The sequence below is a fragment of the Dendropsophus ebraccatus genome, chromosome 1, assembly GCF_027789765.1.
Source record: "Dendropsophus ebraccatus isolate aDenEbr1 chromosome 1, aDenEbr1.pat, whole genome shotgun sequence".
Lineage (NCBI taxonomy): Eukaryota > Metazoa > Chordata > Amphibia > Anura > Hylidae > Dendropsophus > Dendropsophus ebraccatus.
This window is the reverse complement of record NC_091454.1, coordinates 199,491,109-199,517,724: the sequence shown is the minus strand read 5'-3', so window position 1 is coordinate 199,517,724 and position 26,616 is coordinate 199,491,109. Positions and strand designations below refer to the sequence as shown.

Sequence of the window (26,616 nt, the reverse complement as noted above, 5' to 3'; positions counted from 1 at the left end):
TAGATAGAAAAATGAAAAATTTGAGAAAATGTCACCAAAAATTCTTTAAAAATATGTTTAACATCATTTTCTGACGACACATTCCCTTTAAGCCCTAAAACCCAGATGAGCTCTGTACAGGGGCATTGATCATCTCCCTGTTCTGAGCTTTTTATAACCTGTACATATGTGAGCTTTCATCCGCCGTTTTAGCCCTGCGATCAATATTGCTTTATCCGGACTGTGCCTAATTTCTTAATGTTGCGTGTGCTTCGGATGCTAACCACAGATAATCTGCAGAGATGTGGAAGGTGTCCAAAAATGACGCACAGAGTTTCTTGATCCAAGGCAAGAACAGAAACAGGAAAATCGCTATATTTCTTCTGTTTTTGCGTATTTGTCACGATTCATTGTTTCAGATCCTCAACGAAATATGATATAAAATAAAGAACAAAGAGCAAAAACAGCTTGTAAAGCATGCAACACAGACTGGCTTCGTGTGATAAAGTAATCCCCCCCCCCATAAAAACTTAAAGGGGTACTCTGGGGGTGAAAAACAATTGCTTTTAAATCAACTGGTGCCAGAAAGTAATACAGATTTGAAAATTACTTCTGTTTAAAAAAAAAACAAAAAAAAAAACCTTCCAGTACTTATCAGCTGCTGTATGTCCTGCAGGACGTGGTGTATGCTTTCCAGTGCTCTCTGCTGCCATCTCTGTCTATGTCAGGAACTGTCCAGAGCAGGAGAAGTTTTCTATGGGGATTTGCTACAAATTTAAATAACTTTCTGATACCAGATGCTCTAAAAAAATTTTTCACTGGAGTATCACTTTAAAACAATTTTTTTCCCCACCTTTCGCAGTGACAACAGAAAACAAAATAGTTCCTATGGAGATTTGGAGGAACTTGCATAATAAGTTTAAATCCTTACTGCACTATACTGCAAATGTAGCTGAAAACTCCAATGCTGCAATCCATAGCATTTTTTATTAAAAGAGAAGTCCGGAAGGGGAGGGGGCAAAAATTTATTTCGGGCCAGCGGTGGGACACCATAGAAATATGTCATATTTACCTGTCCTGATCCTCATGCAGCGCCGTGTCCTCCTCCTTGACCTCGCCGGCTATCTTCTTAGCTCCCCTCTGGCTATGTCATGATCCGGCTGACTGATGCCCCACTCAGCCAGTCAGTTACTGGGGCGGGACACAGCTGCAGTCACTAACTGGCTGAGCGGGATTAATCCCACCCACTTGTGACGTGTCAACCAGGTCGTAACAGATCCAGGAGAAGAGGACACTCAGCGGGGTATGGGAGCCCGGTCATGCAGCACAATGTGGGCACGGGGACAAGTAAGCTTCGTGTCTTTTTAGGGTGCGTTCACACCTACAGGATCCACAGCAGATCCACAGCAGATTTGATGGTGCAGATTTGATTGCGGATCAGCTGCGGTGAGTGTGAACATACCCTAAATGAGGGTCCACTGCTGATTCAGCATTACAGCCTCTTCACTGCTTTCCCTGCAAAGCAGTGGCCGACTTCCCGCACCTGTAAGGCAGCTCTATTCACATACTGGACCTGCTTGTGTACTATGCTATGTATGGACTGTTGTCTTTCTGCATAACCCCACTAAGCTTAAAGGGATTTATTGGGACATTTTCATTGATGGCCTTGAGGACCATTGCCCAGAACCCCTGATGATCAGAGGTGTGTCAAAATCCTGGATTGATGACAAAATAGTCTCCTTCCCACTAGCACATCCCATCCAGTATAGGATAAGTAATACATTGTCAGCTCCTCTGTGGCTCCCACCTGATGCATGCAGTACTGCGCTGGGCTTTTGTGTGTCCCAAATCCTGTTTAACAGTAAGTGCTGTAATCTCCTCATCCGTCTGGTTTATTCCCACAATTCCGGTCCTACACACAGAAGCCCCTAGGATATAACTTTAACCTCTGCCCAACATCATGGTGTTAGATATACAATGTGTGTTTATGTTTAAAGTGGAAAATAATACTTATCTGGCCTGTGAAACTACTCTGCAGAACTATGCAAATAGCTGTAATGCAAGGCTGGAAAGAGGAAACAGGCGGATGTACAGCGATATGGTCCTGGGGGGTGCTATGTGTGATAGAGGTGAGGGCAACCATGAAATTAGCCTGGGCTTATAATGGGCTGGTAATGTATAGGTTATATACACTAAGCCGTATCCACAATCGGAAGAATATTTTAGTAATGTTTCTATGTAATGTCTATGTAAAGGCCAGAGTTCTGAGCAAGAACCAGAAGGTGATATTCCTATGCATGGGGTCACCTAATGTAGACCTACAAATCATTCAATCATTAAAGGTAAATAATAGCTTTTAGAAGGTTGTCAGCAGAAAAAGCCCACCTGGTCCATCTAGTCCGCCCTTATATTATTTCCTTTCTTATTATCTTAGGATAGATATATGTTTATCCCAGGCAGGTTTACATTCACTTACTGTAGATTTATCAACCACATCTGCTGGAAGTTTGTTCCATGCATCTTCTACTCTTTCATTAATATTTTACTAATATTTTTTATGTGATCTGACTGTGTCCTTTTGTTCTTGAGTTCAGTTTATTATTAAAACACTTCTCTTATGACCCTTATTTAGTTCTTTAACATAAATAAAAGTTTCAAAGGTTTCATAAAGGTCCCTTCTTCCTCTTCTGTCCTCCAGACTATACAGATTCAAATCCTGATATGTTTTATGCTTCACACGCTTCACCATTTTTTATAGCCACACCCTGCACCAATTTTCACGTCTTTGGACCCGTTGTATTTTATCAATATCTTTTTGTAGGTGAGGTCTCCAGAACTGGACACAGTATTCCAGATGTGATGTCACCAGAGCTCTATACAGCGGGATCACAATCTCCCTCTTCCTATTTTTTATACCTCTAGCTATACAGCCCAGCATACCATTATATATACAGCCCAGCATACCATTATATACATACAGCCCAGCATACCATTATATACAGCCCAGCATATAATTACATATACAGCCCAGCATACCATTATATATACAGCCCAGCATACCATTATATATACAGCCTAGCATACGATTTGCTTTCCCTACCACCAGGTTGCACTGATGTTTCATTTTAAAGCTGTCAGAAATCACTGCCCCTAAATCCTTCTCTTCTGAAGTCTTTGCCAAGACAGAAATGCGAATATGATACTCGCATAGAGGATTCCCCCCCCCCCTCCCCAAGTGCATTATTTTACATTTGGAAACATTGAACTGCAGTTTCTATTGTTTGGAATTTTATTATTATTTTGGAGCACTTATCTAGTAACGCTAAATAATTTTACATATTACCGACACCCCCAGGAATATCAACCCTATTGCACACTTTGTGTCATCAGCAAACAGACAACCCTTACCTACCAAACCTTCTCCTATGTCACTATCCTTACCTACCAAACCTTCTCCTATGTCACTATCCTTACCTACCAAACCTTCTCATATGTCACTATCCTTACCTACCAAACCTTCTCCTATGTCACTATTCTTACCTACCAAACCTTCTCCTATATCACTATCCTTACCTACCAAACCTTCTCCTATGTCACTAACCTTACCTACCAAACCTTCTCCTATGTCACTGTCCTTACCTACCAAACCTTCTCCTATGTCACTATCCTTACCTACCAAACCTTCTCCTATGTCACTATCCTTACCTACCAAACCTTCTCCTATGTCACTATCCTTACCTACCAACCCTTCTCCTATGTCACTATCCTTACCTAACAAACCTTCTCCTATGTCACTAACCTTAAAGAGTCACTGTCGTATTTTTTTTTTTTTTGCAGAAATCAATAGTCCAGGCGATTTTAAGAAACTTTGTAATTGGGTTTATTAGCCAAATCTGCCATTATCTGCATGTAAAAAGCCTTTTCCCAGCCCCCCCCCCTCCTTCCTCTTTTTCATCCACTCTGAAAAATCTGAAAATTGTGACTTGTTGCAGGAGACGTACCCTGTCTGCTCTAGGGAGAGGGGAGGGGGGAGGAGGAAGGAGGGAGTTAGCCGGCAGCAGAAAGCAGATAACAGAGGATTACAGGCACAGAGCTGGGTGACAGCTGTAATCTGAGCTCAGACAGGTCAGTGGTGATGGTCAGAACAGATAATGGGTGAGGGATTTGTAGATTAACTCTTTGTTGTCCTGTTTTGGTCTTTTGTTTAGCTCTCTCCATAGGAGAACCATGAAGACAGGGGGGAGAGCTTCAAACTGCTTTTTCATGATAAAAATGCATTTTTCTGATAATAAACCCAATTACAAAGTTTCTTAAAATCGCCTGGACTATTGATTTCTGCAAAAAAAATTTTCACGACAGTGACACTTTAAGTCCAATTTTCTCTATCTTCTCTATCATCACCCATCACAAGGATAGTGCCCCAGTGCTTGCATCCCCATTAATCACGAGAACAGGAGTCCCAGACAAAGATAGCTGAGTACAGAGCTCAGCAAACAGGGTACTTGTCTGACCACGCTTCATCCAAACAGGGGTCATGGGATTCTCATTCTTGTCAAAGATGTCGGACCCCTACAAATTATATAGATGATTGGGGGGGGGGGGGGGGAAACCTTTTCTAAAATTAGGGATTTGGGGAAATGGGCAGATCCCATTCAGGTGGCACAGTGTAATGCAGCCAACCATATCTGAGTCCCCTATAGCAGTCATTGTAAGGGCCTCTATGGTAAGTAAACCATCGTGTGTCCACCCCTAATAATACATTAGACCATACAAAAGAATGTTTGGTGACCTGTCTTATAATGATAGAGAAGCGGATAATATTAGCAGGACATAGTTCTAGTCTCATTTATTTTACTGGCATGTCCCCACATCCTGCTTGTTGTTAATGGGCTGTATTATGGCCGACTGACACTGAGCTGCATGGGTGAGCTCACAGATCCATTCTTAACAATGAGTCCTTAAGAAAAAATATTTGGTGACTGAGAAATTATTAAAGCTTTGGCTTGTAACAGTATCGTGCAATTTTATAGAGTTGCGTGTAAAATGATTGGGTAAATTGAGATGGCGATTGAAGTCGTTTTGATTTAGAGCAAAGGGCATGTCTCTATTATGAGGGGAACAGGTGTGCTATAGGTATAAGAAGGAGCGGCGGCAGGTCTGGTGATAATGATGGATAGACAGTGGGATGGACACGTTCTTCTTTACTTATTCTTCTTCATTTATGGAGGATCTGCAACCCCTACTCCTTACCTATGGCAAGAACAGAGGCTTCGGATACAACAGGTAAGGACCCAAAGAATAAAGGAATGAATACATGGTGTGGGGCTGCTGCTACATCCAGCTAGGAGCCAAATGACCTCTTGTATTTGTTTGGGTCCCATCCCTTCTGATCAACTGGTTACCCCCTACCCTGATACCCCCCAAAATAATTACCTGGCCATAGTACTTGTGAAAGTGCCATAAGCCTCTTCAACATCCCTTGTATTGCTAGGGTATATAAAGATATGTTTGCACCCCCAAGCTTTGCATTTCAAGAACCCTCCCAACCTCAATACAAACTTCCCATCCATAGTGTCCCAGTTGATAATAGTGCTCTCTATGTGCCCCTGCATTGTACACAGGTCCCCTTTTGTTCACCCAGACTCTAGTTAGCCCTCACTTGTGTCCTCACAATTTAGTTAGGCCTCTTTGTGCCACCACAATATAGTTAGGCCGCCATAGTACAGTTAGATACCCTTGTTCTCCAAAGCTTAGTTAGGTTTCCTTGTTCCCCCACAGTTAGTTAGGCCCCCTTTGGTCTTACAGTATAGTTATGTTTCCATTGTGCTCCTACAGTTTACTTGTGCCCCCATAGTATATTTAACCCCTATTTATTTTCCCTTAGTATAGGTAGCCCCCCAGTTTGACTCCCATAGTAGCCCCCTCTTTGTCCCTCAGTATTGCTAGACCCCTTCCGTGTCCTCCCCAGTACAGTTAGGCCCCCTTTTTTCCCCCTTTACATCCCTTCTGTGCGACTTTGTGCTCCTCTTGTGAGTGGAGTCACATTGATGTGTGTTTGACCTGAAATGTGTAAGCTTGGTGGGCTGGGAGGCTGGATCAACTTGTTCATTGCAAAGAAGGTAGTGGGCTGGAGGCTGAATTGTACAGGTCAGACACCAGCGGAAGCAGTGTATAGTGGATTTATGAGATACTGCAAGAGCTATTATCCTGATACTACTATATGAGGTTTGGAGTGGGCTTTATCTGAGGCATGGCTGAGTGCGTCTATCATACTGGTGAAGGGTAAGTTATGGGGAGTCTTCTGGACATGATACAGTACATAAGCCTGGGAGGTAGTTGTGAGGTTGGGGCTATAGCTGTGGTGACATTGTGCACGACATCAATTGAATTCTGTCCTGGGGTCCGTTCAGCAGGTGATGCAGTTATTGTCTATCTGTGCCCTAACTTTGCACCATGCCTCCGTCCCTCCTCCCCACCCTCTTCATCATTAGGAATGCCACTGAAACATTTTCTCCATGCTGAACATTGCACAGGTGTCTTAACGATCCAGCCCATGTGCCAGGCTGACACGGCTGATGAATAGGAGAATATCTGCCTGGAGCATTTCTAATGATGAGGTGGGCGAGGAGGAGGGACAGAGAGGTTGTGCCAGCCTAATGCATACACAATCTAGGCCACTCCCGTTGGGCACAGGGCTGCCAGTTTAAAAGTTGTTTTTAGGACAATAACTGCATCACCTGCCAAACGGACCCCAGGTCACTTTAGATCTATAATATAATATAATTTTGTCTATGAGGTTTTAAGGTATTATGGGAATATGTATCTTATTTAGAGATGAGCGAACCAGGTTCGGTGTTCGAGCCGTTCCGAACCCGAACGTTCGGTATTTGATTAGCTGGGGCTGCTGAAGTTGGATAAAGCTCTAAGGTTGTCTGGAAAACATGCATACAGTCCATGACTATATCCATGTTTTCCACATAGCCTGAGGGCTTTATCCAAGTTCAGCAGCCACCGCTAATCAAATGCCGAAAGTTCGGGTTTGGATCGACTCGAGCATGCTCCAGGTTCGCTCATCTCTAATCTTATTGTGACCCAATGGTTAGATACTGTGGCCAACAATATGCTTACCTGGGAATCTTCCTTTCCTTGAATCTGAAGGCTCCTAACAACTAGTACAGGAGAACGTAGGAAGGTAATAAGCAATAAACAATCCATCAACACATACAGTCATAAAATATCTCCCGAGGCAATAACCTTGTGTAAATATGTAGCGATAAATTTATTTAGGGAGGATACATTGTGACGGCAAATGGAAAATTATGGGTAATTTAATCTTATGTTCCCTCAGCACAGTACAAATGGGACTTGAAAACAATATCAGGGCGGTTTCTCAGATAGTGTTTGGAAAAAAACAGCATGTTCCTTTTTCTCTGAACGTCCATTCATATTGTGCTGTCAAGGATTATCGGGAATGCTGTCATTACTCTTATAGTATAGGACATGTAACTCTGCTGCCACCCAGTGCTGGACTAAGTGTATTACAGCTTGTATAGTGCAGCTGCACTCACTTCCTTCATCACTTCAGAGAAAGTGGTGAAGTAATCCCAGTGATGACTATATTGTGTATACTTCACTGTATGTGAATGAGGATGTGCACAGTAATAACGCCACCAGTTATGCTCCAGGGAGAATGTGTTTTCCCTCATAGCCTGACAAGGTCATTTACAAGGTCAGAGAATTCTCTTCCTTCTCATTGTGAGTGATGTAATTCCTCCTTTACAACAATCACTTTTATAGCTTCTAATAGCTTGTTGTGATTATGCTTTTCATCACAGGTATCTGTTGGCATCCAAGCAAGCACAGGCATCATTCATTTCAAGGGCCTTACCAGTAATGACCAGTCCACTGGTATATGCCAACTTAATCCAATTTAATAGCCCTTCATACCCTGTTATTTAGTTGCATCAAGTTAGCCTGTACTAGTGGAAATTAGGGATGCTCCAAACCTGTCGAGGTTCGGGTTCGTAAGAACCCGAACTCTCGGCTTCTGATTCCCGTTGTCTGCCCGCTCCGTGGAGAGGGTGGATACAGCCGGAGGAACGCCTGGAAAACTGGGATACAGCCATAGCCATAGGCTGTATCCCAGTTTTCCAGGCGGTCCTCCTGCTGTATCCACCCTCTCCACGGAGTGGGCAGACAGCAAGAATCTGATGCCGAGCGTACAGGTTCATACTAACCCGAACCTCGGCAGTTTCGGACCATCCTTAGTGGAAATCTAAGTGACTCCGCTGGGACTAATGTAATGAGTGGTGCCAAATCCTGTCTGAGACTGTAATGCTGTTGGTGGGCATCTCTGTTAGGCATCTGTACAGAACATTGTGGGGTATTACAGTAGTAGAACATTTAGGGGGCATCTGTGCATAAAGAGGTACTGTGGTGAAAATAAATTGTTTTAAACTGCTATCAAAAGGTTACACAGATTTGTAAATTACTTCTCTTTAAAAAAGCTCAAGTCTTCCAGTACCTGGAAGTAACTAGAGTACCTACCTACAGTACCTACATATCAGCTGCTGTATGTCCTGCAGGAAGTGATGTATTCTTTCCAGTCTTACACAGTGCTCTTTGCTTCCACCTCTGTCCATGTCAGGAACTGTCCAGAGCAGTAACAAATCCCCATAGAAAACGCTCCCGCTCTGGACAGTTCCTCATATGGACAAAGGTGGCAGCAGAGAGCACGGTGTCAGACTGGAAAGGGGTCAGTACTCTACTGCAAAGATTTAAACAGTTTTGGAGCTCCTGGCATCATATTGACACATGATGGCGGGAGTTCCGATAATCCATTCCGTTGCACACATTAATACATACTGTGCACGGTACATGGGAATAAGGCCTAACTGCACTTGTAATATTACAATGGAGCCAATGAATATTTATCTGCTTCAACCCCTTTCTCTCTCTACCCAGGCTGATGCAGTGACAACCACAATGCAGGAATATCCTCTGGTAAAGACAGCCTGTCACAGGAGCGTCACAGAGCCCCGAAAAACTGCAAATCTATTACACACTGGAGGCTTCTCAGCAGCTTTTAGTGACATTTCTAATAAAGTATTGCACCCAAATACCACACAACGGTCTATTCCCCCGCAGGCGGTGGATCCTAGGTGGAGAAGCAAAGATGGGAGGCTAAGAGGACGGCCATCACCTGGTATACCTGGGCTGGTACTGGTTAAGAAAAAGCTGAACTGGCTGTTAATGATGGAAGGATACAGCGCCCACCTGACCATAGAGGAGCAAAGGAGGGCTCTGAGGCAAGCGTTCTATACGTGGAGCGGAGTCACCCCTCTCATCTTCAGGGAGGTGTCACCCAAGTCTCCTCTCAGTGCTGACATCACCCTGGGATTTGGATCAGGTAGGGCAGATACAATAATATAAGAAAGTGGACATTTTAGGTCGATCATTATAATGTTTTGTTTTTTACTTAAATTGATAAAATATGTTTAGGCTGATAAATATTTCTATACTGTATTTTTTAATGCAGTGACCCACTACATGGTGTGCATTGTGTATCGCTTGTGGGCTGTGGTTATACTGTTAATGTCTCTATATGTTTGTTACAGACTGGGAGCAGGTAGGCCCCTATACACTTTACACTACCCATAGACATATATTGGGAGTGCCCTAGAAGGTGGGGGGTAATCTAGTCTAAATGAGTATAAGGAAGTCAAGGAGCAACTCATTTCCTTTCTTCCCTAGTGTAGTTCTAGACATCCTGGATATGCTTGGAGCTGAGAGTAACTGCAAAGTGCTGGCCAACAAAGAAGGAGGAGAAAGATAGGATTGCTTGCCACTGAGGACAACTTTTCAAGTACCCCATAGCTAAACTAGGACCTTTAAAGTCTACAAGGGGGAACTACAGTTATTTTTCCCCCCCTCAGTACGTTATATAGATTTGTAATTTACTTCTATTTAAAAATCTCAAGTCTTCCAGTATTTATCAGCTGCTGTATGTCATGCAGGAAGTGGTGTATTCTTTCCAGTCTACGGTGCTCTCTGCTGCCACCTCTGTCCATGTCAGGAACTGTCCAGAGGAGGAGAGGTTTCCTATGGGAATTTTCCTGACAGGGACAGAGGTGGCAGCAGAGAGCACTGTGTCAGACTGGAAAAAATACAAAACTTCCTACAGGACATACAGCAGCTGATAAGTACTGTAAGTGCTGAGATTCTTAAATAGAAGTAAATTACAAATCTGTATAACATTCTGACAACAGTTAATTTGAAAGGAAATAGAAATTCACCAGAGTTCCCCTTTCAGGCCAGGCCTAGTGAAGGGGTAACCTGCAGAGCCCTCAAGCCCACCTGACTAAGGGTCCTATTCCACGGAACGATAATCGGCCCATTCGGCTGATTATCGCTTTGTGGCATAGAGGCATAGATCGTGTCATGAGCTGATCGTTTATTTAGGTTCAAACAGGGGCGTAGTTAATGTCTCTTGGGCCCTGGTGCAAGAGGTCATCTTGGGCCCTCCTCTTACCACATACTGACTAATAACACCACATACTGACTAACACCACCGCTGCTATTGACTAATACCACCACATACTGACTAACACCACCGCTGCTACTCATTAACACTACCACATATTGACTAACACCACCGCTGCTACTGACTAATAACACCACATACTGACTAATAACACCACATACTGGCTAACACCACCGCTGCTATTGACTAATACCACCACATACTGACTAACACCACCGCTGCTACTGATTAACACTACCACATACTGACTAACACCACCGCTGCTACTGATTAACACTACCACATACTGACTAACACCACCGCTGCTACTGAATAAAATCCTCTGTACATAGACCAATATCACTTCATACAGTCATATAGAGGTGGACGCACTGTACACAGGCTCTATACACCATATACATTACAGTGCAGTTATATCAGGTGACTCACAGGGGACGTCTTCTCTGATCGGAGTTCTTCCCTTTTCACCTTCTCCATCTGCCCTGGGTCATTATGAGAACTTCTCCGGGCCACGAATCCACAGAATCTGCCAGACAGACATATTAGGCTCCTCACACTGACACCATCCTCATCTCTCTACTAACTGCACATCTGTATTGGCCCCTTTACACCCTCATTTAGTGGGTAGACCTTACACTATGTGATCACCTTTATAGTACATATCCCCCTATTGTATACACCCCCCATGTAGTCCACCTTATAGATGCCCCCCCAATGTTTCCCCCTTATAGATGGCCCCCTGTGTTGTCCCTATTATAGATGCCCCCCATGTTATCCCCCATATAGATTGCCCCCATGTTATCAACCACATAGATGGCCCCCCATTTTATCCCCCTTACAGATGCCCCCCATGTTGTCCCCTCCTCCTGCCCCTCCACCATAATACTACTACCCCTTCATCCTCCTGCCCTTTCATTATCATACCACTACACCCCTCATCATCCTCTTGTTCCTTCATCATCATACCACTACACCCCCCATCATCCTCTTGTTCCTTCATCATCATACCACTACACCCCTCATCATCCTCTTGTTCCTTCATCATCATACCACTACACCCCTCATCATCCTCTTGTTCCATCATCATACCACTACACCCCCCTTCATCCTCCTGCCCTTTCATTATCATACCACTACACCCCTCATCATCCTCTTGTTCCTTCATCATCATACCACTACACCCCCCATCATCCTCTTGTTCCTTCATCATCATACCACTACACCCCTCATCATCCTCTTGTTCCTTCATCATCATACCACTACACCCCTCATCATCCTCTTGTTCTATCATCATACCACTACACCCCCCATCATCCTCTTGTTCCATCATCATACCACTACACCCCCCATCATCTTGTTCCATCATCATACCACTACATCCCCATCATCCTCTTGTTCCATCATCATACCACTACATCCCCATCATCCTCTTGTTCCATGAATGATTTCCGTGAATGATTTCTGTAGCCCCCAGGTCACACGTGCTGGCGGGCTTCCCCGGCGGGGGCGGGGCTTAGCGAGGAGGGGGCGGAGCTTTGTGGGACCTGTTTTTTCCCAACGCGATGCTCCCTGTGCTGGAAGTACTTCCCCCCACACAGAGCTCCCTGGGGGCCGCAAGACAGCCAGGGGCCGCTGCCTCTTGTGATCGCAAGCAAAACATTGCTTGCGGTCACAAGAGGGAGTGGGAGGAGAGCAGTGCAGTGGCAAGGGGGGGCCTCACGGGCCCCCCCTTGGTAGCGGCCTGGTCGCGGCGGCGACCGCTGCGACCGCGGTCGCTACGCCTCTGGGTTCAAACCTAAAATCATCGGCCACCAATCATCGGGCTGCGTGGAATAGCGATACGCGATGGGCAACCAACGATTTCACAAGCACCATCTTCCTCCCTCTCCTGCGCGCAGCAGCAGCTTCGGTGTAGCCTGTCCTAGCTGACAGACCGCTCAGCCAATCACTGGCCAGGACCACAGTGGCCAGTGATTGGCCAAGCGGTCTGTCAGCTCAGACAGGCTGCACCGAAGCTGCTGCTGCGCACGGGACCGGGACAAGGAGCGCAGGAGAAGACCTGCAACATGCTTAGGTAAAGTATGGTGTTTAAACAAGGGCTGCAAGGACATCTGTAACAATGTCCCTGCAGCCCTTGCTAAACAATTATCTGGCCGTGTAATAGGCCCAGTAAACGAGCGCCGATCTAGCAGATCGGCGCTCATGTACATTATTGATTGGGCCCCCATTGGCCCGTGTAATAGTAGCTAGCTTACAGGTGGTAACGAGTGATGCCACTGCTGTGGTGGTTGGTTGAGATATAGCTCAGCCAGATGGTAGGGTGTCATGACACCATTGCCGGTTGGGCACAGTTATGGAGGCACACCTGCTTTTAGTTTAGAGTGGCGAGCTATACCCTTTCCCCTGTGGTTGGTTACCTGCCGGGCTGTGAGGGGTCCCTTAGGTACTTATCACGGTTGTTCGGAGTGGAGTTGTGACCCACCCGGACTATCTGTGACGCCACCCACAGAAAGAGGAGATGACCCAAGGATGTGACTTCTACTTTGTAGGTGCTTTAGCAATAACCACTGAGTCCCATTAGCATAAATAAATCTTCTTTACTATAGAAATACTTTGTACAATAGCTGATAGCGGACTGTAGACTTGACAAGACAGGGGCTGTACTGAGGACCTTCAGAGTAGTAGAGCTGAGAGGAGTTTGTGCTGAGAGTCCAGAACAGTGGAGAGGAGTTTGTCATGAGTAGCAGAGAGGAGTGTGTCGTGAGAGCCCCAACCCAGGGTAACGGTGTGCTTTGCTGGAACTTTAGAAGGAGAAGAAGTAGAATACTGAAGACTTGAAAGTAGACGTTTACTTGTACCCCTGTTTCGACCTTTGTCGCTATACCACCTTTTGCCCACCAGTGTCGGGTGACCCGTCCTGTAAGGGTGACACAAGCCCCAGACCTCGTTACCTCGGTTGAGCAGACTGGCCAAGATTTCCGGGTTACACCCACGCTGCGAGATAGAGTACGTAGGCTTCTGGCAACTTTGCTCTATCCGGATCAGTTCCTCTGTTATAGGATACCGTCCTGCACCTTTAGATTTGTTCTCGGCATAGGTCGTGGTTTCTCTGACTAGTCCTCTCCCTTGAGTAGCCTAACACTGCATAGTGTGTGTAAGTGCTGCTTTCAAGAAACTGGTGTCTGGGTCTCCCATGTGTATCTGCTCTACACAGGAACCTGACTAGTTGGACCACGGCAGGGACCAACTTTGAAATGAAAGGAGCTCAGGGATAGGTAGAGAAGTTCCTCATTGATGTACAGATCACAGTAAACAATAACCCTTTGGTTACCTGCAGCTGTGCAAAACATAAGTACAGTTACATACAATAGTGACATCTTGTGGCAAAACTTGGGTACTACTACTATCACCACAGTTATTTGAAGTACAGACTTTTGCAAGGGTGTAACATACTGCTAACACCTGTGTTGGGACACCACAATGGCATTCGGTTTAAGGCCATGTTCTCACTGCGTAAGACACCGTACGTTCCGTGACCTGGCCGGGTCACGGAACGGCCGGTGTAAGAGAAGATCATCCCTGCAGTAACAGCTGGATGAACTTCACTGCTGCAGAATTCGAATCCGAATTCCCCACTGCTCACAATGGAGTGTGCGGCCGGAGCCGCTTGCTCCATTGTGTGCACTGACAGGTTTTCTGTGGCCGCTATTCAATGAAGCTCCATGTACCCAGCATAGTCTCTAATTTAAAGGGATAGTCCAGTCTGTGACAGCATACAGCTGATACAGTATGTAAATGTACTACCGATTTACGAAAAGAATCTGGGGATAGATGTCAATGATATACTGGGTCTATTGAGGGTCAACAATCAATAAAAGTTTACATCTATGATGGGAGAGTCAAATGCTGGTCAGTTCTGGTGACAAGTTATACTTCTGGTAACAAGATCGGGAATAGAACCTAGAAAAACCGCACGCAAAAGGGAGGGAAAAGGGAAAGGTCCTTGTTAGCTGGAGAAATATTAGATTTGTTCCCATCTCCTTGATACAATTGGCCTGAGTGTCCCTGGTTCACTTTCCTCATATTCAGGTCGACATTTCGGATGCCCTCAAGTGTTTGAGAGGGAAGGAAATGAACTGGCACATTCTACGAGTCACCGAGAAATCCACTTTAATGATGATCAACATTTCACAGCCAGCGGGCAGCATGGTATTAGTCTGCTAAAGGTATGTGCCACGACTGTGCCAGCAAGTTGAAACACCGGTGGTCACAAATAGTAGTCAGGAAATATGAAAACATATGGCATTGGATAAAGACGGCTGAATTTCAAATTATTTTTTTATTTTTATTTTAGCAGAGTCTTTACCTGTAACATGTAACATCAATGTATTCTGTATATGTATTCTCTGTCTATAGTTGTATAAATAATGCTGCCCTCCAATACCCAAGAGGTAACACCCTGCCTATACACATACTAACCAAATGACACCATCACATAGCAATAATAGTCCCTTCTATAAACTGCCTGCTTAAGGTTGTCTGTATGATACGATATCCCTCCTGATTAAACACATAGGGGGAGATTTATCAGACTGGCTGTCCAGGCATGATGGGAGCTGTAGTTTTGCAACAGCTGGAGAGCCAAGGTTCCCTACCCCTGAATCAGAATTTACTATTACTGACGGACACTGTGGGGGAGATTTATCAAAGGGTGTAAAACTTAGACTGGTGCAAACTACCCACAACAACCAATCACAGCTCAGCTTTAGGCAGTGCTGAAAGGAAAGCTGAGCTGTGATTGGTTGCTGTGGGCAGTTTGCACCAGTCTAAATTTTACACCCTTTGATAAATCTCCCCCTGTGTGTCAATGTTCCCTCCAACATGGACGCATAGGATAACATAGCATAATGGTGCTGTCTGCTTTAATAAAACAAAAAACTGTTGAACCCAAACTTTACTTTGAGGATCTTTAAAGGGGAACTCCAGCATTTTTTTCCCCTTTAAATCAACTGGTGTCAGAATGTTATACAGATTTGTAATTTACTTATATTTAAAAATCTCCAGTCTCCCAGTACTTATCAGCTGCTGTATGTCCTGCAGGAAATGGTGTATTCTTTCCAGTCTGACACAGTGCTCTCTGCTGCCACATCTGTACATGTCAGGAACGGTCCAGAGCAGCAGCAAATCCCCATAGAAAACCTTTCCTGCTCTGGTCAGTTCCTGACATGGACAGAGGTGGCAGCAGAGAGCACTGTGTCAGACTGGAAAGAATACACCACTTCCTGCAGGGCATACAGCAGCTGATAAGTACTGGAAGACTTGAGATTTTTAAATTTAAGTAAATTACAAATCTGTATAACTTTCTGAACACCACACAGGAGTATTGAGTCTTACAAGCCCGGCAATGCTCCATGGGAAAAATATGCAAAGTAACTCTAATGGAGGTATCATACCTTTAAATCAATCTTCAACCCCTAAAGGGCCGAAAACATGATTAGAGATTGGTTGGCCAAACAGAATCTCTTCTTTCTCCCCCCATTCTAGGTGTACTTATTTATGGACTGCAGTACTGTATAGCCACTTTAGGATGCATGGTCCTTTCTAGGTGCTTCTACCAGTCTGTGACTTCTTCTGCCCTCTCTTAGGTGGCAGTGCATGAGATAGGACATGTCCTGGGGCTACCTCACAGTACCCGGGCCGATTCAGTGATGTCCCCATCATACAACACAGAGAGAAGCAGCCTGGAACTGGGAACTGGTGACAGAAGAGATATTCAGCGACTCTATGGTGAGACAATGGTGGAGGCTGGTGAGGATAGAGATGGGGAAACGTTCAGAAAACAAGAAGTAATGGAAGGGCAGACAATAGAGAGAATAAGAGACAGATCCCAGCAATGACAAGTACAGACAATGGTAGATAAGAAATGGCATATACAGACAATGGCGGACATGCTATGACATGATATACTATCATTGTCTATACATATCACTGATAGCGGCAAGCAGTGACTGGGCAAGAAGAGACAAGCAATGACCTGGGCAGACAATGGTAGAGGAAAGCAATGATCTGCAGTGACAAGTACAGACAATAAAAGACCCAAGAAAGGCATATACAAGCAATGCTACAGCTAGGGACAGTGAGAGACAAGTATAGTTATGTAGGTGTACTGTATATAGCTGTATATAGGCAATAAAAGAGACAATTGATGACCCGTACAAACAGGGAACAGACACCCAATAATATGTATACACAATGATAGTGACAGCCATTGCTATAAGGCAGGGGTAGGGAACATCGGCTCTCCAGCTGTTGCAAAACTACAACCCCCATCATGCCAGGACAGCCAAAGCTTTAGCTTTGGATGTCCACGCATGATGGGTGTTGTAGTTTTGTAACAGCTGGAAGGCCAAGGTTCCCTACTCCTGTCTAAATCCCTTTATCTTCCACACTTAAAGGGGTTATCCAGGATTATAAAAACAGAGCTTCTTTTTTCTAAAAACGGTTTTACCCCTGTCCTCAGGTTGTGTGTGGTATTACAACATCAATGGTACTGAGCTGCAATACTCACAACCAAACTGAGGACAAGGGTGTCGCTGTTTCTAGGGAAAAAACAGCTATGTCTTCTAATCCTGGATAATCCCTTTAACAAAACACGCCGCCAAATACCCATATTATATACACAAATTCATGTTGACTGGTAAACCAGCTGTATATGTAAACTTGTCTAGTCCAGCCATTAGACCAGCCATTAGTTGGTTTACTTTACATCAGAACTGTGGGCCAAAATTTTGGCTTTAAGGGAAATTTAGCCCATGTTCCCTTTCTGATAAGCCAAGGCAAGTGTGTAACCGCATAATACATGTCATGCAAGCACACCACCGCCCACCTTTACAGTAAACAACTTTACTGTAAAGCTTTTCAGAGTAAAAGTATGCGGTTTCACAGAGAATAATATTTACACAAACTTTAGTGCTGAACTTAGTGCTTGAGGTAGGTGCTTGAGGAGAGTAGAATAGGTAGTTGTAGTAGTGCTTGTAGAGTAGAGAGTAGAGTAGAAGGGTTTGCGAGAGGAGCCCCAACCCAGTGTAGCTTTCTACTCTGCTGGAACCTTTAGTAGATATCTTAGTTTTGAAGTGTTACTTGTACTTACGTTTAGACACTGTCTTACTGCCTTCTGCCCTCTGGTAGCGTAGAACCCATCCCAGTAGGGTTGTACAAGCCTTAGCTGTGGTTATCTGTGTGTAGCTAGGTGTCCGAGTCTTCCCAGTTACCTGCACTGCGCAGTAGGATACATAGACCGCTGTATACTGGTTGCTTTGTCCAACTAAAGCTAGATCCTATCTTTTGAGACTTTTTTCTAGTGGGACATGATGTTCCTTGGTGACTACTCTCCCTTGTTGCTTAGCACTGCATAGTGAATTTAATAGTTTGGCTGAAAGAAATGTTGGTCTCTATCTGTATTTGCTTACTTTGGTAGCTAGACTCAACTGAACGGTGTCCTGATACGGGTCCTTTGCATCAGCCAGGCCCTGGCTAAGCTTCTGCAGGAACTCCGTTTTGTGCATCCTCTCTCATTGAGAACCTGGATAGAACTCCCTGCACTTCCTCCACCAGTGAAACTCCTCCTACAAGGACCTTGTGTACCTGCCTGTGAGTGGTGGGGATGGAGTGTGTGCAGGAGAATGAAGAACAAGGATAGGTAGAAAAGAAGAAAAGAGCAACTCCTAGTGGTCAGCACACAACACATGGCATTAAATCCTTAACCCATGACTTCCTGCAGCTGTGCAATACAAATACATAGGAAATACTGACACCTAGTGGGGAAACTGAAAATATCGCATCCACCACTTAACCTGAAGTGAGAACTTTTTGTCAGGTGTATAGAAGAGAAAGAAACACCAGTGGTGGGACATCACAAATACAGAGAAGTGACAGGTATAGATGATCCCAGAGGCAGGAAAGGAGAGCAACAGTGACATGTACAGGCAGGGAAGGAGAGCAACAGTGACATGTACAGGCAAGAAAGCAGAGCAACAGTGACAACCACAGGCAGGAAAGGAGAGCAGCAATGACATCTACAGCCAGGGAAGGAGAGCAACAGTGACATCTACAGGCAGCGAATGAGAGCAAGAGTTACATCTAGAAGCAGGGAAAGAGAGCAACAGTGCCATCTACAGGCAGGAAAGGAGAACAACAGTGACATCTACAGGCAGGGAAGGAGAGCAACAGTGATATCTACAGGCAGGGAAGGAGAGCAACAGTGACATCTACAGGCAGGGAAGGAGAGCAACAGTGATATCTACAGGCAGGGAAGGAGAGCAACAGTGACATCTACAGGCAGGGAAGGAGAGCAACAGTGACATCTACAGGCAGGGAAGGAGAGCAACAGTGATATCTACAGGCAGGGAAGGAGAGCAACAGTGACATCTACAGGCAGGGAAGGAGAGCAACAGTGATATCTACAGGCAGGGAAGGAGAGCAACAGTGACATCTACAGGCAGCAGAGGAAATACACAGGGAAGCACAGGAACTCAGTAAAGAAGAGACATAGACAGAAATAGAGATGTGACGACATGTACAGAAAGATTGGAAAAAGTAGTGAGAAACAATAACACATACAGGGGAGCACAGAGACAAGAATATACGCATACAGGGAGCCGCAGAGACATATACAGGAACACACAGAGACAAGAAGAGACACATACAGGCAGCCACAAAGACAAGAAGAGACATATACAGGAACACACAGAGACAAGCAGACACATACAGGCAGCCACAGAGATAAGAAGAGACACATAAAGGAAAACAGAGACAAGAGACATATAAGCAGACAAAGAGACAAGCAGAGACACATGCAGGCAGCCACAGAAACAAGCAGAGACACATACAGGAAAACAGAGACAAGAAGAGACACATACAGACAGGTACAGAGACAAACATTGGCGTGTACAGACAAGGTACAGAAACAAACATTGGCGTGTACAGACAAGGTACAGACAAGCAATAACATGCGGAGGCCAATGCTAGGAAGCAACAAGGACATGTCAAGACAATGGGAGAAATATACAGAGAACAGCAAACAGTGATAGGGACAAGCTGTGACATGTATAAACCATACCTCCCAACTTTTGCAAAGAGCAAAGAGGGACATGTGCGCCGCGGTCCCCATAGCCACGCCCCCATAGCAACCCTCCATAGCCACGCCCCTACAGTCACCACATGCTGCTGACTGAATAGTGCCCTATACAGTATCCAATCCCTCAAAAAATGCCCTATATAGTATCCAATGCCCCATATAGTGCCCCACATAGTATCCAATCCCCCATTATAGTGCCCCACATAGTAGCCAATGCCCCCATATAGTGCCCCACATAGTAGCCAATCACCCACATAGTGCCCCACATAGTAGCCAATCCCCCACATAGTGCCCCATATAGTATCCAATGCCCCATATAGTGCCCCACATAGTAGCCAATCCCCCATTATAGTGCCCCACATAGTAGCCAATGCCCCATAGAGTGCCCCACATAGTAGCCAATCCCCCACATAGTGCCCCACATAGTAGCCAATCCCCCACATAGTGCCCCATATAGTATCCAATGCCCCATATAGTGCCCCACATAGTAGCCAATGCCCCCATATAGTGCCCCACATAGTAGCCTATGCCCCCATATAGTGCCCCACATAGTAGCCAATCCCCATATAGTGCCCCACATAGTAGCCAATGCCCCCACATAGTGCCCCACATAGTATCCAATCCCCCCCATATATGCCCCACATAGTAGCCTATGCCCCCATATAGTGCCCCACATAGTAGCCAATCCCCCCATATAGTGCCCCACATAGTAGCCAATCCCCATATAGTGCCCCACATAGTAGCCAATCCCCATATAGTGCCCCACATAGTAGCCAATGCCCCCATATATGCCCACATAGTAGCCAATGGCCCCATAAAGTGCCCCACATAGTAGCCAATGCCTCATATAGCGCCCCACATACTAGCCAATCCCCCCATATAGTAGCCAATCCCCATATAGTGCCCCACATAGTAGCCAGTCCCCCCATATAGTGCCCCACATAGTAGCCAATCCCTTCATATAGTGCCCCACATAGTAGCCAATCCCCCATAGAGTGCCCCACATAGTAGCCAATCCCTCCATATAGTGCCCCACATAGTAGCCAATCCCCCATAGAGTGCCCCACATAGTAGCCAATGCCCCCATATAGTGCCCACATAGTAGCCAATGCCCCACATAGTAGCCAATGCCCCCAAATATGCCCCACATAGTAGTCAATGCCCCTCATAGTAGCCAATGCCCCCATATAGTGCCCCACATAGTAGCCAATGCCCCCATACAGTGCCCCACATATTATCCAATCCCCATATAGTGCCCTCCATAGTAGCCAATGCCCCCATATAGCGCCCCACATAGTAGCCAATCCCCCATATAGTGCCCCACAGAGTAGCCAATCCCCCCATTAGTGTGTCCCCAGCTAAAAAAAAAACAATAAACCAGTAACTCACCTGTCCGCCGGTCCCAGCAGCTCCTCTCCCGGCAGAGCGCGCACTCCCGTCATCCTCCGGGGCGGGCAGCAGGGTATACAGTCACTGACTGTACCGGAAGTGAGTCATGATAGAGGCTGCAGGTCACTTCCGGCACAGTCAGTGTCTGTATACCCCGCTGCCCGCCCCGGAGGATGACGGGAGTGCGCGCTCTGCCGGGAGAGGAGCTGCTGGGGCCGGCAGACAGGTGACTAACTGGTTTATTGTTTTTTTTTAACTGGGGACACACATAATGCGGGACACGGGGGGCCGTTCTGGGACCGCGGGACAGCACCCCGAAAACGGGACTGTCTCGCGGAATCCGGGACAGTTGGGAGGTATGGTATAAACCGGGGCCTCTTCCTAGCAGAGAAGATGCAGATCTCTACAGTTCCCACTATGGGTATAATGGCACCACAAAAAATTGAGGAGATTTATCAAACATGGTGTAAAGTGAAACCGGCTCAGTTGCCCCTAGCAACCAATCAGATTCCACCTTTCATTTTCCAAAGAGTCTGTGAGGAATGAAAGGTGGAATCTGATTGGTTGCTAGGGGCAACTGAGCCAGTTTCACTTTACACCATGTTTGATAAATCTCCCCCATTGTTCCTAGCAGAGACATCATTGTCAAGTGTGTGCCCCCTTCTCTGCGCCCATTCACCCCTCAGGAGCAGAGATACAGGGTGCATGGGGTGAGGCGCCTTACAACAGGACAACATGGGGGCCTCCTGCTTTCCCTGAGGCCTCTACACTTGTACCTGTCCATTATTGGATCCCACACATTTAGACAGTTGTCTTTCACATGCCTGTTACATGGGTGTAACACCTGGCCATTATACCAGCTATTTGTGGTGGCTGAGCACCTACCATGTCTTTTCAGGTGTCTGTGAGGGTCCATTTGATGCCGTCTTTGATTTTCTATGGACAATGTGGAGTCCTAGAGGAAAAAAGACCTTGAGGTTCAACACGTTCTTTATTAGAGGACCATGGTCTTGGTTGTATGAAAACAAAAATAACAGAACACGTCCCCGAGACCCAAGACTGGTATCTAGTGAATGGGGGATCCTGCTGCAAACCAAGCTGGATGCGGTCCTGCACAGCTGGGGTTCAACTAAGCCAGAAACCTATTTCTTTGCAGGTGAGGATGGACACCATATTAAAGGGGTACTCTGGTGGATTTTTTTAATGAACTGGTGTAAGAAAGTTATACAGATTTAAACATCTCAAGTCTTCCAGTACTTATCATCTGCTGTATGTCCTGCAGGAAGTGGTGTATTCTTTCCAGTCTTAGGGCGGGTTCACACTACGGAATTCTCGCGGACAATGTCCGCGGAATTCCGTCAGCTGTCCACCCGCACATCTGGACGCCTTTCCGCTGGCCCCATAGACACCATTCTATGGGCCGGCGCATTCCGCTATACGCTGAAAGAAGTGTCATGTCACTTCTTTTAGCAGATCGCGGAATACGCCGGCTCATAGAATGGTGTCTATGGAGCCGGCGGAAAAGCGCGTGCCCGTGCGGGCGGACAGCTGACGGAATTCCACGGACATTGTCCGCGAGAATTCCGTAGTGTGAACCTGCCCTTACACAGTGCTCTCTGCTGCCACCTCTGTCCATGTCTGGAACTGTCCAGAGCAGGAGAGGTTTTCTATAGGGATTTTCTAATGCTCTAGACACCTATTAATACAATGCTTATTCCTGCAGGAGCTCAGGTCTGGACACTCTCCTCTACATCTCAGGCAACCTCGGTGGGATCCCAAGGACATACATCCCCTCAGCCTATCCAGGAGAGGTTTCCTGGGATCACTGGACCTATAGATGCGGCATACTTCAGTCACACTCAGAAAACCATATACTTCTTTACCGGATTGATGGTAAGGGGGCAAAGGAGCCTATAGCAATAAAATGAGTTGTACAGGATTAGAAAAACATCTGTCTTCTTCCCCAAATCTGTGCCCCACCTGTCCATGGGTTGTGTGTAATATGGCAGTTTAGGTTTGCTTCACATCTGTGGTGCTCTATTTCTACATCGTAGCACGTAGTTTGTCCGGTCAAATTCTACTAATTCCAGCGAATTTTTTCTTTTCCTTCAGATCAACAGATGTCAGAAAGTTATACAGATTTGTAATTTACTTCTATTTAAAAATCTCAAGTCTTTCAGTACTTATCAGCTGCTGTATGCGGAAAGTGGTGTATTCTTTCCAGTCTGACACAGTGATCTCTGCTGCCACCTCTGTCCATGTCAGGAACTGCCCAGAGCAGGAAAGGTTTTCTATGGGGCTCTGGACAATTGCTGTCATGGACAGAGGTGGCAGCAGAGAGCACCGTGTTAGACTAAAAATACACCACTTCCTGCAGGACATACAGTACTGGATTTTTTAAATAAAAGTAAATTACAAATCTTTATAACTTAAAAAAAATAAAAATTGAAGTACCCCTTGAACGAACACCTGATGGAAACCCTCTTCACAGGTCACAGAGCATGCTCAGTAATGTTTCAAATTTATCTCAAGGGGACAGAGTCTGTCTATTGTCATCTATGTCCATGAGTCTTGTTGTAAAGCATATCACTAAATGCTTTTAAAAACAGCCTAGGCAATATGGCAGACCCCATAACCCCAAATATATAAAAAGTGTCATAAAAAAATTACAGTCAGAAAATGTAAAATGTGGAGCACTATGGTCGAGTGGTCACTTGCCAGATGGTAGTGTGTGTGACGCCACTACTGTGGTGGTTGGTCGGAGTGTAGCTCAGCCGGATGGTAGGTTGTTGTGACACCAGTGCCGGTTGGGCACACAGGTATGGGGACACAACTGCTTTTATACTGCTGACTATACTCTTTCCCCTGTGGTCCCTTGGGTCCCTTGGGTACTTATCACGGTGGTCCAGAGTGAAGCTGTGACCCACCCGGAATATTGGTACCACCACCCACAGAAAGGGGAGATGACCCAAGGATGATGTAATGACTGTGCAGGTGCCGGAACAATAACCACTAAGTCCTGTTACCATAAATAAAATCTACTTTGCTTCAGGAATACATAGTATAATAGCAGATAATAGACTTCTGACTTGACTAGACTCAATCTGCGTTAAAAGCTTTTGGAGAAGAAGAGCTGTGCTGACTTGGTTGCGTGCTGAGAAGTAGAGTGAGTTTAGAGCCGTAAAGAGTTTGTGCTAAGAGTTCAGAGTAGCAAAGAGGGGTTTGTGCTGAGAGTCCCAACCCAGGGTAGAACTGTGCTCTGCCGGAACTTTAGAAGAAGAAGAAGTAGAATACTGAAGAATACTTGAAAGTAGAAGACTACTTGTGCCCGTGCTTCGACCCTTGTTGTCGCTGTACCACCTGTTGCCCTACAGTTTTGAGTGACCCGTCCTCCTAGGGTGACACAAGCCCCAGACCTTGTTACCTGAGTTGAGCAAGGTGGCAAAGATCACCTGCACTGCGAGATAGAGTACATAGGCTTGTAACAACTTTGCTCTATCCGGATCAGTTCCTCTTGTTTCAGAATACTGTCCTGCACCTTTAGAGATGTTTCCTCTCCTGAGTGGAAAAAGAGTCTCTGTGTTTCCCATAAGTCTGTCAACTACCACAGTTCCGACTAGACTACACTGGACAGGTGGGGGACCTGAGAGAGCCAGGGCCCATCTGAACTACAGCAGGGACCATCTTGTCGTGTGTTCTCTCTCTACCAAGACTTGGATAAGACTCTTAAGTGGGGGCGTGTACTGCCTCTCCCCATGTGACAACTTCCTACAGGGTTTGTAATACCTCCTGTGAGTGGTGGAGAAGAAAGTGCAGAGAAAAGAAAAGAGAATAGAGATATGTGGAGAACAGAAAAGAGCTCTTATTGGTGCGCAGATTAAAATATACAATGCACATACAAATAATAGCGACATCAAGTGGCAAAACTTAGGCATAACTTCATAACCACTTTACTTTACTTGAAGTACAGGCTTTAGCGAGGGGTGTATAGACTAGCAACACTACAAAAACAGATTAGAATAAAAGAACAAGTTCCCTTTAATAAGAACATTCCCTTTAATAGAATCTGCAATGGAGGCCCTCGACAGAGGTGTCAAGGGGATCGTATTCCCATTGACTTCAATAGAGTTGAGCAGCAACATCAGATACAACTAAATAATACGATATCTAGACAATGGCAGCTAAGGTGTTGCCAAATATAAAACCAATCCCCCTTTTATAAGTATTATTGAAGGATGTCAGACTATTGGAGGGATTTTTCTATTCTGGTGAGCCCCTTTAAGATTGGGGCTCTTATATTGGATTAATAGATGTCTGCCATTTTACAAGACACTACTGGCACTCTGCATGGTAATATTTTTTAGTGTACTGTAACATTTTTATTTCTATATTTGTGTTCAATGATCAGAGCGCATAATACACAGAGGGAACATCAATGCCAGCAGTTCTCTTCTCCAGCCTCCTCACTCTCTTGCTCTATCTCAATGCTCAGGTCACCATCTTTGATATCAAGAAACATCAGCCCTTAGCAGGATACCCGCGGAGGATTACTGACCTGTTCCCTCCAGTGATTCCTTCAGATCATCCTATCGGTCACCTGGATGCAGCCTATTACTCCCATACACACCGGGCCCTGTTCTTTATTAAGGATATCTATTTCTGGAGAGTGGTCGGATCTGAGGAGAGATCCCAAGATCCCAGCCTGCCCATTAATGGAGTATTACCCAGAAGAAGAGTCTCTGAGCAATGGTTTGACATCTGTGACATCTAGATCTAGCAGTGTACATTGCCCTATACTAACCTAGCCTATATAGTAATAGTGGTATATCCTAATACTACATAGTATGATGGATGCCGCTTCCTTACACAATATAGAGGCTTTTATACAGGGTGTCAATCTGTTTTGTTTCTGTAATACAGCATTCTGGTAAATAATATTCTTTTTATATTGTTATTATTTCAAATAATAAAAATTATATATATATATATATATATATATATTAAAGTGATATTGTCACTTACCCCCTTTCCATATGAAGAGTTTTCAGCAGCATTCTTAAGCTTATTATGTGGATATTTCACATCTTACTGTATAAAGGATTTCTTTGTGGTTATAATTGGTCAACAGTGTCATAGGGCGGGGCTTAACATTGCCACTGTAGGCCCCTCCCCTCCACAATTTCATCATCTAGGTCCCGCCCCGCTTTTGGAATGGGCCGACCTAAAGGCCAAGGCCCCACCTCCTCTAGGTTGGACCATTCCAATGGCTGTGGAGGAGGCGGGGCCTATGGCGTAGATGTGGTCGGTGTTATGGGTTTCCACCAGCAATAACATGCATTTTTGAGAGGAGAGACAACAAAGCAATCCTTTATATGGTAAGATATGAAATGTCCAGAATATAAGCTTAAAAATGGTGCTGAGAACTCACTTTAAGATTATTATTATTATTATTATTATTATTTTATTATTTGTCAAAAATTATTCCTGTGTAATTTAATTGTGTATATTCTATTTAAAATGAATACTAATATTATTACGTGTCGGAAATTTTTATTTTTCGACTAGGATG

The 26,616-nt window shown here is 45.1% G+C and overlaps 1 protein-coding gene across 1 annotated transcript; it reads left to right on the top strand.

The window, feature by feature from the left end:
* The first annotated feature begins 1,248 nt into the window (after positions 1 to 1,248).
* On the top strand, positions 1,249 to 25,970 carry LOC138786420 (matrix metalloproteinase-21-like). The gene is made up of 7 exons (XM_069963439.1): positions 1,249 to 1,326; positions 8,944 to 9,388; positions 14,612 to 14,748; positions 16,168 to 16,309; positions 21,946 to 22,203; positions 22,771 to 22,940; positions 25,540 to 25,970. The coding sequence occupies exons 1-7, from the start codon at positions 1,285 to 1,287 to the stop codon at positions 25,816 to 25,818; spliced, it is 1,473 nt and encodes a 490-aa protein (XP_069819540.1). The 5' UTR covers positions 1,249 to 1,284; the 3' UTR covers positions 25,819 to 25,970.
* Positions 25,971 to 26,616: the final 646 nt, after the last annotated feature.